A 22,102-nucleotide genomic window follows, 5' to 3' on the forward strand; every position below is an offset into this window, starting at 1 on the left:
GGTGCAGTAATAGTCATTGTTGGTTTTATATAGACTCATTTTTACAAATAGCTCAAATTTATTAATTAAAGTCCTACACAATAAAATAAACATTATTGATTGTCTTCTATTACTAGATATTCAAAGGGAGTAAAAATAAAAATATGTGAGTTTTGGGTTTCCAATTTATAGTCTCACATTAGACAATAATGTTATACAATCATGAAGAGGCAGTTACTACCTTGAAAAAAGTCGGAAGATCAGTAATGTAAAATCCAACACAGAGTTGATAGTTATCTCTGTTCTTAGTTCTATTTCATGTTTTAATCTCTATATTAATGAAAAAATTAAATTTCCAAAGAGGGGTGGGATATCAGGTTACTGTAAAAGTAAAACACCCCTAATTTGGTGATTTCATCTTACTCATATGACATTTAAAATGTGTCCTGGATGGGTTACAATGTCATAATTGGAGTGGACAGCCTATATTAGATTAATTTGACTCTATTATGCAAAATTTTGTTTCTAAAATACCATGGGCAAAGGCATAATCATAAAAAGAACCATAGGAATAATAAATCATGTAGTCATTTTAATAAGTACTGGCTTTTAAGTTCAAGGTCTTACAAGACTCGCTTAAGCATAACAACAATTAGGCAGAGACACTACAGGAAATCAACCCAAACCTTGATATCTTAAAGAATATCTTAGATAGTGTTATTTGGGCAGCATTTACTAGAAGTGTAGTGACTTGGGAAGAGATCAGATAAACAAGGGGAGTCAGCAGTATGTAGGTCTTAGGCTTTCTGAAAGTGAATGGTAAAGCCATCTAGATATGATATTTTCCACATAAGAACAATTATCCTTACTTGCTAAACCAGCCATCAAGTTTTGTGTATATCACATGTCCTTATAAATAACTATATTTAATATGCAAAAGAGCTTTCCTAATCTTTGTAGGTTAATTCATGTATGACATTCATATAAACTCTGGAAAACACTGGTTTATCTTCATTATTTATCTATAGTTTTTAATAAAACATTTCCCATTTAATAACGGAAACATGACAGTTTCATCATGACATTTTGGTGGGAATGTATGACAGGATGCATACATGGTCCCTTTCAATAGGACACAGAAGATTACAGAAATCTAAGGTAAGCATTTTGATTAAGTAATATAACATAAATAAAACACAGCCCACCTTAACGACACTGGAGGAATAATAGGGCAGGCATATACCCCTTGGATAAGAAGTTCCTTGTGCATGTGCGTAGAGCCACTTTCCACTATAAACAAGATATAAATAAACTCATAGTTCAGTTAACACAAACACTGAAGTGCAGTGAGCCCCCCCAATGCTAGTGCCTTGGCACTGGAGTTCTGGAATTGAGGATGACCTTGGTTGATATGAAGCTCATTTTAAACCTGTGGCATTTTAGAGGCATGGAGAAAGTCAATGTAATCTTGAGTTGAAATCATAAAAGAGTACTTTCCCCCCCAAAATAATAATAAGGTCAGAGTCCATTTGACTTGACTTTAGTTTGCCCTACACTCAACTTTGGATAAAACCACTTAAAAGACCAAAAAAGTTTAAAGTGTTTAGAGGGGAAAATGCAACATAGTGAATGGACTCAACACCACGATTAATTTGCCGTGGTTGAAAATTAAAACAAAAAATTAACCATAGAAACTCATAGAGGATACGATAACTATAATCAAACATTTAAAACACTTGTCATGTGAAAACATGTCTATTCCTGGATTATCTAAAAAGACAGATGTAGATTTGAATATTAAAGGGAGCCAACTTTGATATGCTTTCAAGAAGAACATTTAGAGTTGGACCACTTTAAAAAGAACTTCATAGGCTGAAGGACCATACGTAGAGTATAATAGAGATGGTTCAAATACAAGAAAGCTAGTCAGGCTAGAGGACCCCTTTCCATGTTTAACTTTTTTGATCAAGAAAATATGCTATATTTCTTTCTTCACTGCTGATATGTTTCTGTCCCTACATTTTAAAGTCTTAGTATTTGACTATGCATACTGGAAGAACTTAGAATTCTGGTCTTCCCAGACTCTGGAGATCTTGGGAGAATATCAGCTATGGAGATGAAGCACCAGAGAAAGCACAATCTGGATTCTGACTTTGCTCATGGTCACTGAAAACCAAAAGTCACACCATGATAATATCATATACGGTATCCAATCACTTCTAGATCTATGTGACTATAGAGGGAAGACATATAAGAAACCAACATGAGAAGTTCTAAATATTATGCCCAGTTAGTCATTTACTAGCACTCCCCCATATCTCTATTTGTAGACATACTATTGGTGTGTGAAACTACTGCTCAGAATAAGAGACACACATGGAAGTAAAAGATTGTCTACTTATATCAGGTTAATTTTCCTAGGCTAATTTATTAAGTATTTTAAGACATACATCCACGGAATAGGCAAAAGAGCTAATCTTGCCTGCTGTGAAGGTCATGATAATATTTTACTTTACCTCCATAATTTTGGGGCACAGTAGTACATGAATATCTGAACCTAACCACTATTCCCCTGGAGATATGTGTTATGGACCATCCTGGATATGAAAATCAGAAATGATATTTGGAGGTCTGGTTCACTCATCAATCTGCCAAAGGGCTGAACCTGACCTCTGACTATGGGCATTGGAAGCTTCACAGTTCTGAGTTCAGACTGAAAGTTAACATTTAGATAACGATAGAAAGCATATTTGCAGGCTATGTTTGTAGCCCTTAGGAGAAATACTGGTAATATAGGTAGATGAAATAGTTAAAGTGGATACCACTCTTATATAGTAGCTTTAAGGACATCAAAAGAGATGCTAAAAGACTCCACTGCTTCAAAGTTGTTCTTCCCTAATTTAACATTCCTTATGATGACAGGACTATGTGAAACACAGAGGTGAAGTCAGATCAGTTCCACCATAATTTATCATTTTCCTATAGGCTGAGTAGTGTACTAGGTATTTTGAATGACAAAATGGTAAGATTAGCCCCCCTTTTAAGGAATTAATGACCTAGTATTACAGAAAAATCCAACCCTTTACTTAGGAACATTAAAGCTGTGGCAGGTTTAATTTATCAGATTAATTATTTGTTATCTTAAATATAGATGCTCTTGAAGAGCTGGTCTGGATGCACACACTCTGTTGAGGGAAAATGTCCAGGAAATGAAGTGCTTTCTCAGAAAGGTTGGTTTAAGTGCAGTGTTGAAACGGCATAGCATGGAAGGCTGAAGAGAGTTAAAATTGGCTGCTGATAAGTAAAGTAAATGGATTCTAAGGGTGCTTTGCTTACCTAATGACATTTTCAACTCTGCCCAGCAACATGAATATTTCAAGGTTTTCCTTTCTGATATTAATCATTATTAGGAAGAAAGGTTATTTACAAGTTCATCTGGAAATTTTCTGTATAGCTACACATAACATTTTTATCCCTGTGACTTTTATCCAAAGATCAGCAGCTTTAAAAAGTATTTTGGTTTATTTATTTTGTTTTATTTTTTAATAATCCACCTAAGATATGCAGGAAAATAGAGCAGCGACATACCTGAGTAACATAATGTGATCAAAATTCTTCCTTTTTTTAAGGATTATTTCTTGCCAAGCCGAAAAACGTAATAAGGTAGTTTCTATTTTAGAATCTATATCTATTTTGTCTCCATTTGTCCATATTTCAAAGCCAACTAATGTCACTTGAATGTCCAAGGTTTTATAAATCTGTTCAAAGGAGAAATAATTTTTCACAATGTCAAGTTGCAGAAGGATCCTTTATCATGACTATATTCCTTTATATTAAAAAAAGAAATTTTAATGTGTGAAGTACATAAGCAAAAGTTCAGACCTCATTTTACAAACAGTTGTATTGAAACAGAATATAGAGTTGAATTGTCCAGAATATTGGGTGAATTGCCATGACCAACAAAGAAACTTGACTAAAAACACCTGATTCTCCTTGAACTATTATAATCCTTACAGACACTGGGCTCAGGATATGTCTAAAATAAATAATTTACTAAAGCTCTGAGATTATACCTGACCTGAAAATATGAATTTATGAACAGTGGCACATAATGGAATGAATGTTCTTTATTCATCTCTCTACTTAGGTCATGAGTTTGTTCTGTAGCAGATTAGAAAGTTGATATTGTTTTCAAAAACCAATAGCTTAGCTTTCATGTTTGTTCCCCATGTTTGATTTTTGGAACTACTTTGTTGTGTAAGAAATCTTATTGGGAATTGCTCAAAGCCTCAAAACAGACAGAAATAGTTGTAGCCCAAGGCTTCTTACACCCATTCCCATCTGCTTTTGTAAACACCTAGTTGATAGGTACTTTGATGCCAGGACAAAAGAGTTTAAGAGTTTAAGGAAATATTATGATGATTTTGAGATGAAGAACTATATATTATATCAATTTTATATTTCATAACAGCCAGTACAAAGTTGGTTGAAAGGAAGAATGAATGATAATCTATGAACACTAAGTTAGGAACAGAAATAGAGAGGTCAACTCAACAATATTAATAGAGAATGTAACTGATTATTAAGAAGTTTAATATTCACATCATTGCTATAACAATAACCTTGTATTAATTTTTCACTTTTCTTAACCTGCATAATATGAATATATTGAATTTCATGTGCCAACATGATAACCGTGACCCATAGTCATTTCATAACCGTGAGAACTGTGGTTCTCATAAACTCTTATAATGTTAGACCTTTAGTTAAATCATGATCTCAAACCTAACTAGATGTCCATTCCTTTTGGATCTGATCATATTGTGGAATAAACCTTATGAATTAGGTCCCACCAAGAAAGATAATTTTTTTAACCTTTGGATTCTCTACATTCATGGGTGGGCTTTAGGTCCATAAAACTGGATTCAAGTGCAAATGGGAACAATATTTGTTATTCTATGGATGTATTCTCTTCTAGTGAGAAAATATCCTATAAAATAAAGCCATATTTTATCTACAGCATGCTTGGATGGGTTTGGATATACATATTCGGAAGGTTGTTGAGAGAGTTGGTTCACTCTTCTTAACAGAGAAAGAACTTTGGAATTTCTGAGGCAAAAGAGGTGAAGACATGAAAGTAAAGTGAGAAAGGATGCAGTGAAATAATGAGTGTGGAGGAGAAAGGGCCAGTAAGAAGAGATATGACGGGAAGAGTCAAGGACTTTTAGACTATGCTACTTTAAATTGTTTGTGGTATGAGCCCCCAGTCTGAACTGAAAATCTTTAGTAAAAGTTCAGCAATGTGTAACAGTTTTGGAGATGGGACCCCAAGGAGAGAGATAGAGTCTTATATTTGGGTCAGTGTTAGAGGAGTAATAAAGACAATTGCAAGATATAAGAAACAGGAGAAGCAGCACTTGAGATCACCCCCAGAGCAAAGCCAGTAGTGGGTGTGGGAGCTCCCCACTATGCCCAGGAAACGGATTAATTTATATCCAAGGCTAATGGTAGCTCTCAGCCTCTCCAATCCTGTTTGGGAAATTGAGAGTACCCTGAAGCAACTCCTCCACATCCTGCCCATGCTAGGGGGCTGAGACAGCCCCGCCCACTGTGGAGAGTGTTTTCCAGCCCCATCTGACCCGAAGGGCTGGTGAGAACACCTGAAAGATGTGCATCCCAGTGGTGCTCAAGCTGAGAGAAGGGCAGACAGAGCCAGTAGTTTGCAAGCAAAGCCAGTAATCCTGTTCAGCTGGGAAACTTGGGGTCAGCTTGAGTTAAGGAAACAAACAAGGAGCTTTACCAGTTTCAGGGCTGCTTCTCCTGCTGTGCCCAAGCAGGGAATTTAATTTGCAGCCCCACTCATTGCTGAATATAGACTTCAGCCTGTCTGACCAGGGACCTTCACTGTGAGACGCTACGTAGCCCATTCAACTGTGGAACTTGAACAGAGTTCAGCCCGTGGCTTCCCCCATCTGCGGAGCAAACCTGGTGGCCTCATCTAACCCTGGAATTCAGTGCACTCAGGTCTGATTCAGGCCCCAAACATTCTAGTAAAAAACTAGAAAAAGATCAAATGTCCTTCAACTGGTGAATGCAGAAACCACTGATCTAAAAGAGCGATTTCTTACAATGTCTTTCTTTGGGGCCTCTTTATCCTGGTAATGGAGCTGGTCGGAAGGAGTCAGCTTTAAAAAGATGTGTATAAATCACAGTATTACTTCTTTAACAGGATTCTAGTTCATTTCATGTTAGACGAATTAATCATTTTAGTGAATTTTACAGAAATATTTCCCCTGATTTCTCTGTCTAAACATGGGCAATAAATTATAGCTTGAAAGACTTTTTGCTATGCAAAGGTCATGGAAGAGTGATTTAAAATAGTGGATTTGATTTACTCATGATGGGTATTCAAATCTTTGTACATTGCTTTATAAATTTTGTGATAGTGACCAATATTTGAAACTTATGTAAATATTAAGTGTCATTTACTTAGAAAACCAAAAACTTAGAGCTGTGATGCATTTGTTGCTGTGATTTTTTTTTTTCAATGGAATTTTGCTAGACTACTTGGTGAACTGTTATGTTTTGGGCTGTCTTAATATCAGTATTACTACAAAAATCCAGCAGAGATCTATCCTAAAAGTTTCTTTCCATTTGTGTTTTTGGCTTGATTCAGACTGTATCAAATCTTACCATGTTGACAAAATTGACCATTCCCCAAACTCGATTCCTCAGTTTGTTAGGGTGATTATTCCTGCGATACTGGAAATAGAGACATCAAATCAATACTCATTAATCATAGGAGTTGAATAAAAATTCAACATCATGAGATATTTCAAAGAAAAAAATTCATTGACTTTCCTTCCAGAGAGCTAAAAAATCTGGGCAGCTTATGCAGAAATACATGTTTTATATAAAATAACTAGATATAGCAGTTTCAAAAGTCATGCTTCACCTTGGCACTACTTTAAGGTTTTCTTTATAACTCTGCTCCCTCTTCACATTAAATATATTACATTACGTTGATTTATTAAACCAACTGATAAGTGTTCTTTAGAGTCCATATTCATAACAAAACTTATTAAAGCTCCACAGCAACCATTATATTGCAAAAAACAACTTTGTCAGCACTCCTGTATCCATGGCGGCTACAAACTAAGGAGCATATAATCAAGGATCATCCTGGAGCCAGGGATATGATGGAGAGGGGCAAGAAATTGTGGTTTCCCCCTCCTTTCTCTCCAGGAAAAGACTAAGAAGACAAAGCAGTTTCCTGCTCCAGCTTATTTAGTATGTTGTTCTCTTCTTACAGGTGGATTCCCTATTTGTACTTGTTCTCAACATTATCAATTTAGACCTAATAAAATACACTTAATAATAACATAAGGTATCCCATAGAGATAAATGCAAATGGTCAAGCTTCTTTTATAATAATTAAAAAAAAATGCCTTTTCTGAATGCTGCAATTATCCTATAGTTAACATTCCATTGCTCGCCTGTTATCTTAAATACCTGAATACCCCAAAGATATTACATTAGAATCCCTTTAATTTTCATTTCCTACCCACTCCTCAACCTACTACTCATTGATTTAAATGCCCCTATTCTACTGAAACTATTCCTGATAGGCCCATAAATGTCCTCTTAATTATCAAATCCATTGCGTTACTAGAATAAACCTTCATTGTTATGCACACTTTTTCTTGTGATATGTGCTGGGTTGGGCTTGCAAATATTTTTAGGGTATTTGCAGTCATATTTGTAAGTGAAATTGGCTTATAATTTTACTTTTTTTTTTTAAATAAATTTATTTTATTTATTTAATTATTTTTTGACTGTGTTGGGTTTTCGTTTCTGTGCGAGGGCTTTCTCTAGTTGTGGCAAGCGGGGACCACTCCTCATCGCGGTGCACGGGCCTCTCACCATTGCAGCCTCTCTTGTTGCGGAGCACAGGCTCCAGACGCGCAGGCTCAGCAGTTGTGGCTCACGGGCCCAGCCGCTCCGCGGCACGTGGGATCCTCCCAGGCCAGGGGTCGAACCCGTGTCTCCTGCATTAGCAGGCAGATTCTCAACCACTGCGCCACCAGGGAAGCCCTAATTTTACTTTCTTGTCTGGATTTATTATCAGTGTCATCATAGGTTGTTATGGTAATGACCCTTAAGGAATCGCTCTTCCGGGTATCTGCACCAATGTGTGGTTCCCTCAACCATTGATTCTAGACTTGGCCGTATGACTTTAGTTAATAAGACATTAATAATTGTCCTATAAGCAGAAGCTTGAAAAGCTCTTGTACATTGAAGCCTGGTCTCTCTCATGATGTTTTGATGCCCAGCTATAATACCAGAAGCACGGGCTTGCCTACTGGGGACACATGGGCCAAACCCAACACTATATACCACACAAGTGGCTAAGGCCAAGTTACACCATCCAGCCAGCCCAGTGGAACCACCAGATTACTGCAACTGTATACATGACCCACACTAAGTTTTGGGTAGTTTGTTACACAGCAGTAGATAACTAATATGAATGTTATAATAACTATGAAATGTGTGAAGAATTTTTCCTATTCTTGAAAACAGTGTATAAAAGATGGGGTTTTCTGTTACAATAAATTTCAGTAAAATTTGTCTTTAAACTCATCTGAGCCTAGTTATTTGTCAATAGATTGTGGACTACTTATTTAACTTTAAAACTTTGTTATATTCTTTTTGGAGTTTCTTATTTCTTCTCAAGTCAGCTTCTTAACATTGTACTACATTCTTCTGCTCATAAATTTATTGGCACAAGGTTGTTCATATATTTTTTAATGATATATAACCTTTCCTATATTTATAGTTATGTTTTTCTTTCATTTCTAATTTTATTTGTACTTCTATTTTTGTCTTAATAAGTATGGTCAGAAGTTCCTCTATTTTATTTATCTTTCCAAGGGACTAGCATTTGACTTTGTTTCTTTTTGTCTTGTGCTTTTTATCAATTTTACTCATTATTAAAATCATTTTTCCTTCTCTTTTTTGGTTTTATTCTGTGTTTATGTTCTAACTTTTCCAGTTAGACTCTTAATTCATTAAATTTCTTTCTTTTTTAATATAAATATTTGTCTACAAATGTCCTTCTAATTACTGTTATGCCACCTGCATCTAGAAAAATTTATCTCAACTAATGTTTTCTTTTTGCTATTATAAATATTTAACACTTTCAGATTTGACTTTTTTAGTCAATTAATATTTGGCAATGTATTTTTCTTTTAGTTTCCAAATCAATTTTCTTTTTGTAGTCTAGTTTAACAATTTTTTTGTTATACCTTCCAATTTGGTTGTGGTTAAAAAAAAAGCAGTGATCTTCTCCATATATATCTTTCCTATCTGTTTTACTTCCTTTGTGGCAAAATGTCAGTTTAATTCTTGAAAATGTTTTGTTTGAACTTGAAATGAATACATATTGTCTTTTTTTCTGGTTGCAGTATACATCCATCAATTGATTAGATCAAACCTATATTTATGTGGTTCAAATCTTTTCTATTTTTGTTGAATTTTTTCCCTGCTTAGCCTAAAATTTTCTAATAGAGAAGTAAAAAGACACCCTTCTTACCCTGTAACCATGTTTTTGTTGTTATTGTTGTTGTATATCTTTTTATACTCTGCTGTAAGGTGTATAATCTGAAATATCATTGGATGATTTGCAGTTCTTGGAGAGCTCATTCTTCTTTTCGTTATGTTGGTTGACTCTTCCTCATGTGATTAGTTTTACCTTGGATTATGATTATAGGGCATTTTTGACTTGGAGTCTAGCAGTTTACCGAATTTATAATCAGTTTTTTTGTTGAAAGCTTGGCGTGGCATTTCTGTATCTATAGAAAAGTATGTCATGCCCCACATCAGTGCAGGACACAGGCTTAGGGTTTTGTTTTCCCATGCATAATATTTTCCCTGCCCATTGCTACAGGCAGACAAACAAAACATTTCCTTTCTCTTTGCAGTTTCACTAGAGAGCTTTTCCAGTTCCCTTTCAGAGGTGGGACAGCCCTTTGTGGCTCTGGGCCTTATGCAATATATTCTATATACTGTGTGTTGTGTCACCATGCCTTTGAATTTTAGTTACTGTTTTGATGGAGATTCTCTGCCTCATTTTTAGCACTTGGAGATTTTCTGTGTTTTTTTAGCTCAACTATAGATTGTGGACATATTTTCAATTTTTTGAAGTTGTTCATCATTTCCATATGTTCATAATGCGGAGGGAGGTTCTATTTTGGCTTAGTCTGCTATACTGCCAAAGGACATTATCATCTCTTATATATGTCTGTTCGGGGAAGCTAAAAACAGAACATTGAACCTGGAATGGAATTCTGATTAAAATACTACTTTCTCTTTGTTAAAAATCACAACTATAGTTTTATAAGAATGAATGGGGAGCAAATGTTTATCTGAAAACTTACCATGTTATCATCAGCAACAATGAACAGTTCAATATACTTTTCTTTTTCCATACTCTGGAAATTTATGGAAAATTGAATGAAGTATGGTTAATGTCTCTTATCTTCACATTTTAAGCTAAAATTTTCAAGGTAAGAAATGTTAGTATTATTGGAAGTTGACACGCAGGAGTATATCTAATAATTCTAGAAATGTAGGTAAATAAAACCCACTATATTATTAAAATGTGTGCTTCTATGCATCAGATTCTAGTAAACCTGAAACAACATTCCATATTTTATTATCCTTTTTTTTTTTGTTTAGTCTTTCAGGTAAAATAAGGATTATAAATAAAGGATCATGAATCCAGTTTTTAACATTTAGGTTTTTTTTTTAATTTACAAAGTAAATGCTTACTAAGTAAGCTCATGTAAAAAGGACCATCTACAGTTGAGAGCAAGACGTATAACTGGCCAACAGGAGTGACTGTATTCCTTCTACTCCTCTTCTATCTCCCAATCTCCCTTTGTGGGAGTGTCAATTCCAAGGAAACATATAAAAGTTGTTAATTATAGATCTTTTATTTTATAAAACACAATACCAAGAAATTCTAAGTTTTCAGCTTTCAGTGTCATGCATTGAGGTACATGCATATGCTCTTGAATATAAACCAGAGGCATATTGTTCAAATATTTGACTGTCATTCTTTTCTGAACTAAGTAATCATTTATTTATTGATTTATTCAATCAAAAAAACCCATCTATTAGGCATCTAGTAAGTTTCAGACACAGTCTACACCATGGATATGTGAAGAAGATAAACACTCACAGATCTTAAAGGCTAACATGTAGAGGGGATTTAAGTTGATATGAACAAGTATAGAAAAGCCTAAAATATGGAGGACTATCATTGTGCCTTCATTCTACTAGAAATTCCACCTTAACAATTAGAATATTTGGCCTGATGAAAGGGGGATAACCTGGCTTATCATCAACAACTCCTCCAAAAAAAGTGGCAGGAAAGACAAGGAAAGAAAAGACAATATCTAAGAGAGATTTCAAGATGTAAATTTCATTCTTTCCAACCACTTATAGCCCTAATACTATAAATCTATATGTAGGGTTGTAGATATCCCCCTTCTTAGAAATTGATGAGACAAACTGAGATTCGATGTAGGGAATGAACACTTTCTTTATAGATAATAAAAACAAAAGTTTGACATCTCAGATTTCAAACAATGAAGAGTCAGATTCAGGCAGCCTATACACTTCATTAATTGGGCTCATAATCTCTCTCTTGAGATCAGTAAGAAAGTAGGAGGCATTTGACTTGGGATAAAGGTAATTTAAAAATAAGGCACTCACTTCCATTTTGGAGTCTTCCATGGATTTAGTGTTGTCATTTGGAACAGCTGTCCTGGTAAAATTGAGCTCTGTACAAGAATAATTGGCAGGTTGCTGCATCTGGGGTTTATATTTGAACACCAAATGTTCTCCTTCATCTGAATATTTCACTGGTTCAATGTGGTACCTTTGGTCACTCACCCTGAAGAACCCCCTGTGGAAATTGGGAATACAGTGTCTATTTAAGATCGTTTCCATTTTACTACTACATTACTTACACAATATTTATCTGTTCCACTTTATGGAGTTTGCCTTTTTAAGAAAGGGAAACTGCAGAGTCAAGGCCTCATGTAAGCATGTAGCCAGGTATTCTGAGAGACAAAGAGGTGAGATGGCATGTAACCTTTGACTCAATAACTTTTCTAAGAGTCAACTCATCTGGATTTTCAGAAGTTTAACAGCCCAATCTCTCCTTTGAAGCATAGGTAGAGTAACAATTCCCACCCGGGGTTGAGGACCTCTGGCAAGTCTGAGTTCTTGCAAAAATTTTGTGAATTTTCATGTCCATCATTCATTAATTACAGAGTAAATATATGAAGGTACAGACACTATTATGGGTAATTGTGTCATTAAAGGGTTTCTCATTCTTGAAAATACTGGGACCTACTCAAGTAAAATCCTCAAAAATGAAGACACAGGTTTCTTGCTCTTCTACTCTTTGCCTCCCCACATCTTCTTCCTTTGTCCTTGAGCCCGAGATCTAGAGACAACTTATATAGGCTTTACTTCTGACATTTTTTACTTTCCAGAGTCTGGAAACACTGCCTAATTTAGTAAAAAGCTGTGAAGCATTGTGGTGTGATGCAGTGGGGATTCACAGGCCTAGAAATTAGTAGGCCTGGTTTTTGGATGGAGTTCAACCACCAGCAAAATGAATGTTCAGGAGCAAGTCTCTGATGTCAGTATCCTGATCTGTAGCATGAGAGGACAGGCTGGATGAGTTCCAGTCACCTTCCAACTCTGAATCCCTTGATCATATACTGAAAAACTTGTCTTGCTTAGGGCTGTGTTTTACATCTTTTTGTCAAAAATGAACGTAAACAATGGGCTGGAGTGGATCCTCATGCTGAAAATATACAGTAGCTTTTTTCCATTAATTTTTCTATTTAAAGGTCTTAAAAAGAAAAGAGAAGTGAATGTCTTTGAAAATTCATAGGAAAACTCATAAAGGTAGAAAGATACGGTGCATACCTCAGACCATTACATGTGCTGATACTGGCAGCAGAATCAAATTCATGTATGATGGATCCTTGGTAAAAGCAATGATCCTAAAATAGATGAAGAGGCTATTGATATAAGTACATGTATTGATATTATATAAATATTAATATCTACATATTTTATGTTCAAAATACATCATTATTTCATTTTCACAAACTACACTTATGTTCATTTATGCATTCATTCATGCATTCATTCATTGCATTCTTTCATTGGAAAATTTCGAAGCTACTTTAGAAGCCTTTTCTTTTAATTGCATGATTACTTTGTGTGAAGCAGTGTATGAATTATTCTCTCACAAATTTAAGAGTCTATTAGTTGATGCTAACCTCAGAAATGTGACCCTTTTCCTTTGAAATATTACTCTTTTAATCCATCTTAAAATCCTATCAAACTACCCCTCTTGTGCTATTATTATAAATTTTCCCCAGTTGCCTATGAAATAAAGTCAAAATTTTTGATGATCGCAGAAATTAGGTCTCACTCTCCAACCAGGTCCCCTCGTGCCTTTGTCTCCTGCCTCTCTGCTTCGATCAAGTTGGTATCTTTATTACTCCCTACTGGGTGTTCCATCCTTGGTGATTCCACCAAATAATTTCTCTTTCTATCAGTTCCTTATGTTCAACTCCTGCCTATATGTGACACTTTCCATGGTCCTGGACCTCAGACTCTCACAGACGAACAACCACTCACTGTATAAAAGAACGTTACCCAGTTTTCTTACTGTTCTACTTTACAAAGATTGCATGATGACTGAGATTTCATAGTTGACAGCTCCTTAAACAGAGGCAATGTGGTTTAAACGTATACATTTAATAGAAGAGAATAAAGTCATCCTTGGCTAGAAGGCTGCAGTGGGCATGTTCTGTAAAGGGGAATAAATATAAAAATAAAACTCATATCCACTGGAATAATATTCATGATTAATGAACAAAGATTCATTTGGAGAATGAAGGAGAGGACTCAATGTTGGTGCATCAGAAGGACAGGGCAAGAGGATTTGACTCCCATAAGGGTCAGTTAGATGGAGGTTTTAAACTTGTTTCATGTCTTTAAGTTTTATCCTTTAGCTTAATTACTATTCCATCATGGTACCTTATACTTCTCTGGTGTCCTGCTTTACCCTTCCTCCAGACTTTACCCCATTTTGGGTACATAGAAGTTAGTGTGGTAAAGGAAAATACATTAGCAGTCATTGATTTGCTTGTTAGGCAGTGATCAATCTCCTTTAGAGGTCAGAGTGTCATAGTTTCTGTTCTAGAATCATTCAGTGATGGTAGTCAATGCAGGAGTAATTTCTGATGTAACACTTTCTGAAGCTGCTTGTAAAGCTAGGATGGGGTTTAAAAATCATACGAGGAAACAAAATAGTTTCAGAGAAGAGACGTAGGAAGGTCCCATAAGATACCGTGATCTGAGGATGCTTGGTGATCTGCTCTCCTTTTGTGGAGTAGTATGTCTCACTGTAATCTGAGGCTAGGAACTTCCTGGAAAAGAGGGCAGAGAGGTAGTGAGATTCACTTATTCTAAAAAGTTAGGAGGTAAAACATATTATGTGAGAGTGAAGGCCCTAGGCTGCTTTCACTTCTCAGCAAGATCCTCTTATGCTAAAAGCAAATAAGCAAAATCAATCCCAGTCACATGAAAAGCCTTTCTACCTAGATTTCATGGTTTGGTAAAGATGATAAAAGATTCTGGCAGTTCTAGCAAGGCATCATTTTGAGAAGAACCTAGAGAAAATATTATCTAAGTAAAAATCTTCTTGCTTTAAGCGCCAAAATTAATGCAAAAAAATTGTGATGTGTATGTATCATATATATAAATATATATACTATATATATTTTATCTAAATATACAGCTGTTGGGTTGATATGTATTAAGATATATGTATCATATGTACATAGATATGGATTTAATATGATTGCAAAGTTTTTACATTTTACATAAAATTATACAATATTAACTGTAAATATTGTAACCTCTAAAACAAAAGCTTTAAACTAAAGCAGAGAGATATTGCTATAAAAACAATCAATAAACAAAAAGCCAGTAAATAAGAGTAAAAAAGAAATCAAATAATTCAAAGATCCAAAGAAGGGCAGGAAGAGAAAACCAGAGGAACAAAATCAGAGGCAAACAGAAATTAAATATTAAATACAACCATATCATTCATAACATTAAATGTTAATGGATTAAACTTTCCAATTAGAAATCAGATTGTCAGAATTCACTAAAAAGGCAGAACCCAACTACTTGCCATCTTACAAGAGACACATTTTAAATGTTAAGACACAGGTAGGTTGGCATGAAAAATAGTATTTTATGGAAACGGTAAATATGTGAATGCAGAGCTAAGCTGTATTAATATCAGGTAGAATACAGTTCCCAAAAAGATGGGCATTCCATAATGACATAATGATAAAAGAGTAAATTCACCATAAAGAAAAAATAATAGTACATGTGCATAACCTAATAGCTAAGCTTCCAAAATATGAAGAAAATATTTTAAAAATTGAAAAGATAAACAATTCTAAATCATAATTGAATGTTTTGACATTCCTCCCTCAGCAGTTGACAGAACAAATAAACAAGTAATATAAGTAAAAATAGAAGATCTAAATAATCCTGTCAACCACTTTGTCCTAATTGTTGTTTATAGAGCACTTCACCCAGTAACTGCAAAATACATATTCTTTTCAAGGTATGTTTAACAAATTAGAACATAGGTTTGGCCATAAAACAAATTGCAATACATTTTTTAAAAAATGGTATCATACAAAGCTTGAGAAAGGGTATGCAAAAAGTACCAAATGTTGGAAATTAAATAGCCCACTCTTAAATAATCCATGAATCAAAGAAGAAATCTTAAAAGAAATTAGACAATATTTTGAAAGGAATAATAATAAAAATAAAAGACATCAAGGTGTTTGAAATGCATCTAAATTAATGCTTGAAGGAAATGTCTTGGTTTTAAATATTTTAAATACTATGACAAAAAGATGAAATGTTTTCATAAAAAAGTAAACACTAAATAAGTAGAACAAATTAAATAATAAAGATAATAGATGGATTCAGTGAAATAAACAGACAATTGCAATAATAAACAAATTCAAATGTTGGTTATTTGAAAAGATCAACAAATTGATAAACCTCTTTAGATTTGTCAAGAAAAAAAAAAGAGGGAGAACTCAGATTACCAATATTAGAAATTATAAAAAGGTTATCATTAAAGGTACCACAGATATTAAAAGAATAATCAGAGAATAATATGAAACACTTTATACCAAAAATTTGACAACTTACATGAAATATACATTTTCCTTGTAAATTACAATTTAAAACTGACATAAAATGGAATAGAAAATCTGAATAACCCTCTCAATAAAATTGAATTTGTAATCATAAAACCTCCTCCCCACATATACACACAAAAAAACCCTCAAGGCACAGGTAGTTTCATTCGTGAATTCTATTCAACAATCTAAAAATAACATTCTTCAGAAAATATAGGAAGAGAGAACACTTCCCACTTCACTTTTGAGAACACTTCCCAATTCACCTCTTAATATTAAATATGTGACAAAGACATCACACACAAAAAGCTAAAAATGCAGAATAATATCTATCGTTAACATGGTGTCAAAATCCTTAAGAAAATCTTCGTGAACTGTATACAGCAAAGAGGGTTTTATCACAGGGATGCAAGTATGATTTAACATTCAAATATCAATCAGTGTAAATTACCATATGGACATTTCAATGGATGCAGATATGCTTTCAGTAAACTTCTCAGGGAGCTATCTTAATCTCATAAAGTACACAAATGACAAGTCTACTGGCAATATAATATTAATCATTCAATATTTATCACTTTTCCCTTAAGATCAGGGATACTGTAAGATTGCCAACTCTTCTATTTCTACTCAAATTGTACTGGAGTTCCTAGCCATTACAATAAAGCATAGAAATAAAAGGAATAATGACTAGAAAGAAAGATATACAACTGCCAATACTTGCTGATGAAAATCTCTAAGTAATCTATGAAACAATAGATAAATCCATAGATTAAGACCTCTCAATAGAAAAATGAAATAATAAAAAACAATTCTGCTTACAAGAACATTGCAAGCATTAAATATGTAGAAATACATCTAACCAAAGACATATGAGAGCTGTACACTATAAAATACAAAAAATTGTTGATAGAAATTAAAGAAGATCTAAATTAATATAGAGATGCAACACGAAGACTCAATATTATTGATATCAATTCTTTCAAATTCATGTATAAATTCAGTAAAATCACAACCAAAATTCTAGCAGGCTCTTTAAAAAATAAAAATTAACAAGTGAGTTCTAAATTTTATAGAGAAATGCTAAGGATCTAGAATTTTTTTTAATTCTGCAAAAGAAGAGCAAAATTGGAGAAGTTACCCACACTGGCTTTTAGACTTACTTTAAAGCTGCAGTAATCAAGACAATGTGGTCATAACTTGGAGATTGAAAAGCAGGTGAACAGGATAAAATAGAGAGCTCAGAAATAGTCATTTGCTTTTGGTCAAAGGTGCAAAAGCTATCCAATCCAAAGAAAGGCAATTCAACAAAAGAGCCTGGCAATGTATATGCAAAACCAAGAACCTTGACCCACCTTCAAATTACACACACACACACACACACACACACACACACACACACACACACATACACACACACAAAACACAAACACAAATTCAAGATGATAATAGACCAAAACTAAAAGCTAAAACCATGAAAACATTAGAAAATTTAGTAAACTGAAATTTCTTCAAAATTATAAATTTTACTTTTTAAAAGAATATTAAGAAAATGAATATAAAAAGTAACAGGATGGAGAAAACAGTTGACAAGAAATATATCTGACAAAGGGCTAATCTCCAAATTATATGAAGATCTTCAACTCAGTAAAGGACAATTAACCCAATTAAAAATGGGTAAATATTTAAACAGACACTTTACAAAAGATATACACATGGTCAATAATCACATTAAAAAGTTTTCAACAGGGAACTGAAAACTTATCCAAAATGAAATCTCACCACAAACCCACCAGTATAACTAAAATTAAAAAGGGGTGAGAACACAAAATGACAAAGAGGATTTGGAGCAACTAGAATTCTCATACATTGTTCACAGTATTTTGGAAAATGATCTGACAATTTTTTATAAAACTAAACATATACATACCCTATGATCCAGAAACTTCACTCCTTGGCATTCACCAAGGAGAAATGAAAACATATATTTATAAAAAGACTATAAAAGAATGCTCATTCAAGCTTTACTCATGATAGCCAAACACTGGAAACAGCCAAGGTCTCCATCAATAGAATGGATAAAAAAATGGTAATGTGTATATATATATGTGTGTGTGTGTGTGTGTGTGTGTGTGTGTGTATATATATACATATATATATGTATATATATACACACACACACACACATATATACACATACACATCATGGAGTAGTACTCAGAAAGTAAAAGAACCACACTTCTGATACATGAACTACATGAATGAATCTCTGTTTATGGAATGCTGAAATAAGAAGCCTTACACAAAGGGTACATGCAGTGTAAATCTACTTATAAAAACTTCCAGAATGGACAGAATAATCTATGATGAGTAAAACCTCTGTGAACAGGTTTTGAGAGAAGTTGACTAGGAAGGAGCAGGAGGAAATTTTCTGAGTGACAGTTCTTTTATAATTCATTTGTATAGAAATTTGGGTAACACAGGTATGTGCATTCGTCAAAATTCAATGCATGTACACTTAAGGTTTGTGCATTTCATTGCATGAAAATTTTACATCAAAAGAAAAACTGTCAACACATATTAAACTCTAATGATATGCTTGCTGAAGTACTTAGGAGGAAGTAACTAATGTCTGCGATATAATTTGGTATGCATAAAAATAAGAAGGAGGATGGATGGATGATAGAGTAATGGATAGACAAAGAAATATGATATAAAATAAATATAGTGAAATGTTAATGAGCATATTTGTATTTGTGTGTCTTGATGGGATTATGGGTATATGTATATATTAATGGGTATATGAATGGTCAGTATAAGATTCTTTCAACTCTGCTCTCTGTATAAATTTCTTTTCTAATAAACTGTTGGTAAAAATGAAAGATACCACAAATAAGTAGAATACAGTCATTTTTGTGGTTATTTTGAAATAGCATATATAAAAGTTTTAGTTAAGTACTTGGCTGTATAGTATATTCTAAATTAATGGGGTTTTTTTTGCCTCACATACACATACAAATGTAACTTTTCACCTATTAATGGGTTTGTTATAGTGAAAACAAAGTTGACCCAGTCAATGTTTCCACTGGATGAATAAACAATCAGATTTGACATGGTTGACCTATGAAGGTTCACCTCTAATACTCAACATCAGGTTATACAATAATTATTCATTATGATTAAAACCAAGCCAAATGAAACTCATAGGGAAAATATGGGAAAAAAGTGGTGATGGAGAAAAAGAAAAAGAAAAATCAAAATTAATAAGATCAAATTTTTGTTTGCTACCATATTATATGAAAACATCTGAATAAATAATATTCACAGATTTGGGAGGCTCAGTGGTATGCACTAAACTCATTTACTTCATAGAGCTGGGGGAATGAGGGTAATGTTGCCCACTGGAGATATCACATCAGATTTAAGTGCTTTGCATGTCTACAATTCTATATTATACCACTGCAGGCTGATTAACAGAATTAAACAATGGCTAGTCTATTACGATTGGCTACTTGAGGCATAGGCAGCATTGGGTAATTTTGAAAGCAGGAAGGTCTGAGTTAGAGCATCAGCCTCATCACCTGCATTGTGACCTTGGACAAGTTATTATTTCAGTGAATCTATGATTCTTCCTCTGTGAAATGGAAATAAAACAATATCTGCTTCATATGGATATTGTAGGGATTAAAAGAGAAATTTGAGGAAAGGCAAACAGAAATTGCTCAATAAATGTTAGCTTTCTTCCATCCTAAGAATGTTAGAATATGCAGATTTTGAACAAATTATCAATATATTATGTTATTAGGTTTATATTTCTGTACATTTGTCCAGTGGGGAACTCAGAGTGGAAGGAGAGGTTTTTTTGTTTATTTATTTGTTTTGTACTTCTGTTTGTTTTTAGCTAATAGGCCAGAGTCTCAGTTCTTCAATGGAGTTATCCTTAGATTTTATGTAACGTTTGACAATTCTTTATAATTTCAATGTCTGGGGCTGAGAGGCAGAGCTATTGTGTATGGGAACGGCCCAAAGGAACACAGTGGAAATTCAACAACAACAGCAAAGGCTGTGAAGAGAACTAAAGAAGAAAGTTAAAGGTGTTAGAATTATTTAGCTTACAGACAATTAACTTGATAAATTAAATTCTTCCCAGCCCTTAGCTTCCTCTCCAACAGAACCTGGTTTGATATCTATTTTCAATAACTTAGAAGTCACTTTAAAAACTACGGTTTTCCAATTTCTTTTGTTCCACTGATTTACAAAGAAGTAATGTACGAACTCTCAGAGTGAGCATACTCCAAGTACCCCAAATAGGGAGTAATTTAGGAACTGGAGAACAGGGTATGTAATTGTTATTAAGGTGCTGAAGTGAAATGGGCTTATTTTAGAGGAGTAGGAATTCAGAGTAGTATAGATAACAAGTTCTTGAAGAATTCCCTGGAAGTTTTTATGAAAACTAGGATACTATAGACTAATACATCTATAAGGTATTGAATCTTAATAGGACTTACCTTGATTTTAAAAGGTGAATTATCAAGATTTTTCTATTTAGGCTTAGTTCATACAACAATTCTTCTTCATAAGCTTCCTGAAAAACAGTATCCATCATGTGATTTAAATGTGTGCTCATTTATTAGTGTGTGTTGGTGGTGGGTAGAGGGGTGGGTGGAGGGGGAAATTACAGATCTTTCACAGTCTACCCAGTAGTCCTTTCAGGCAAAATAATAAATACTGATAAAGCTGAATTTATATGGAGGGTTTTCTTTTCAAGTTATTTTTTAATTAAAACTTTGGATGGGCTTTTCTTCTAGTTGTAAAATGAAATGAAATGAAAAAAATGCATATTCTCCCCTTATTCAGAGATACACAAGTTACTATATGTCCTTGTAGTTCTACCCACCCTGGATCTTCTGTTTATGTATTTTTAACAGTTTGTGTATACCGTCTTATAGTCTACATTTTCACATAAAAATAAATGATAACCATGAGCATTTCCTATTCCAATACATGTTGTCTTACAGTATGTATTTTTTGAAAAAGTGAATTTATTTAATTTACATCTATATTAGAAATTTCATTGGGGTATTCACTACAGTTAGAATTTCATTTTCAATAACATGGAAAAAATGTAAAGCTTTTGGTAAATACTGCCAGGTAACCTTGAAGAAAGGAAGTTCAAAATTAGAATTTCACCAGAAATTTATAGTGATTCTTGTTTCCTTGCCTTAGGTATTGTCATTAATAAAAGTCTTTTGAATAATGAAATGATAACTTATTGTGATAAATTATTCTCTTTGATGACCACTGGAATTTATATTTTCCTTTTGTTTAGTTTATTTATATATTTGCATATGAGTTTCTAATTTTTGTCCTTTCACCATTTTCTTTTGTGGTATTTTATTTCTTTATGATTCATAAGGGTTCTTTATAATTTAAGTATTCACAGTTACTAGTCATATATCTTGCACATTTCTTTAGTTTATTGTTTATTCATTTATTCAACAGTGGTGCACAAGATACAGGTCACTGCCCTCAAGGAAGCCACAGCTTGGCAAAGAAAAAATCAAGTAAATGTAATTGGGTATTATAAGCATCATAATATGAGAAATGCAGCGACTGTGTGAGAGATATTGAAAAGAGGGGTCAGGGGCAAGGAACAGCACATGCAAAGGCCCTGAGGTAGGAAGAGGCTTGACACATTTGAAGGACAGAGAAGTTTAATATTTCCAGAAAATCAAGTGTCAGTTGAATAGAAATGAGAAACGAAAAGTTAGGAAAGAGTCAAATCATGTACA

General features: G+C 33.8%; 1 protein-coding gene and 1 long non-coding RNA gene across 2 annotated transcripts in view; one reads left to right on the plus strand and one right to left on the minus strand.

Annotated features, from left to right (window-relative positions):
- The window catches only part of LOC309633708, a 275,637-nt gene that overhangs the window by 108,579 nt on the left and 144,956 nt on the right, over window positions 1-22,102 (plus strand). The window lies entirely within an intron of this gene.
- Window positions 1-22,102, minus strand: part of ADAM7 (ADAM metallopeptidase domain 7) — a gene marked incomplete at its 5' end in the record, with an annotated part of 43,503 nt that overhangs the window by 16,478 nt on the left and 4,923 nt on the right. Inside the window, 8 exons of the mRNA XM_082403024.1 lie at window positions 1,185-1,269; window positions 3,568-3,737; window positions 6,673-6,741; window positions 10,416-10,469; window positions 11,758-11,950; window positions 12,988-13,064; window positions 14,426-14,504; window positions 20,819-20,895. Of these exons, the coding sequence (XP_082259150.1) occupies window positions 1,185-1,269; window positions 3,568-3,737; window positions 6,673-6,741; window positions 10,416-10,469; window positions 11,758-11,950; window positions 12,988-13,064; window positions 14,426-14,504; window positions 20,819-20,895 (804 nt within the window). The remainder of the gene's footprint in view (window positions 1-1,184; window positions 1,270-3,567; window positions 3,738-6,672; window positions 6,742-10,415; window positions 10,470-11,757; window positions 11,951-12,987; window positions 13,065-14,425; window positions 14,505-20,818; window positions 20,896-22,102) is intronic.

The sequence above is a fragment of the Balaenoptera borealis genome (assembly GCF_965194805.1).
Source record: "Balaenoptera borealis genome assembly, chromosome: 8".
Lineage (NCBI taxonomy): Eukaryota > Metazoa > Chordata > Mammalia > Artiodactyla > Balaenopteridae > Balaenoptera > Balaenoptera borealis.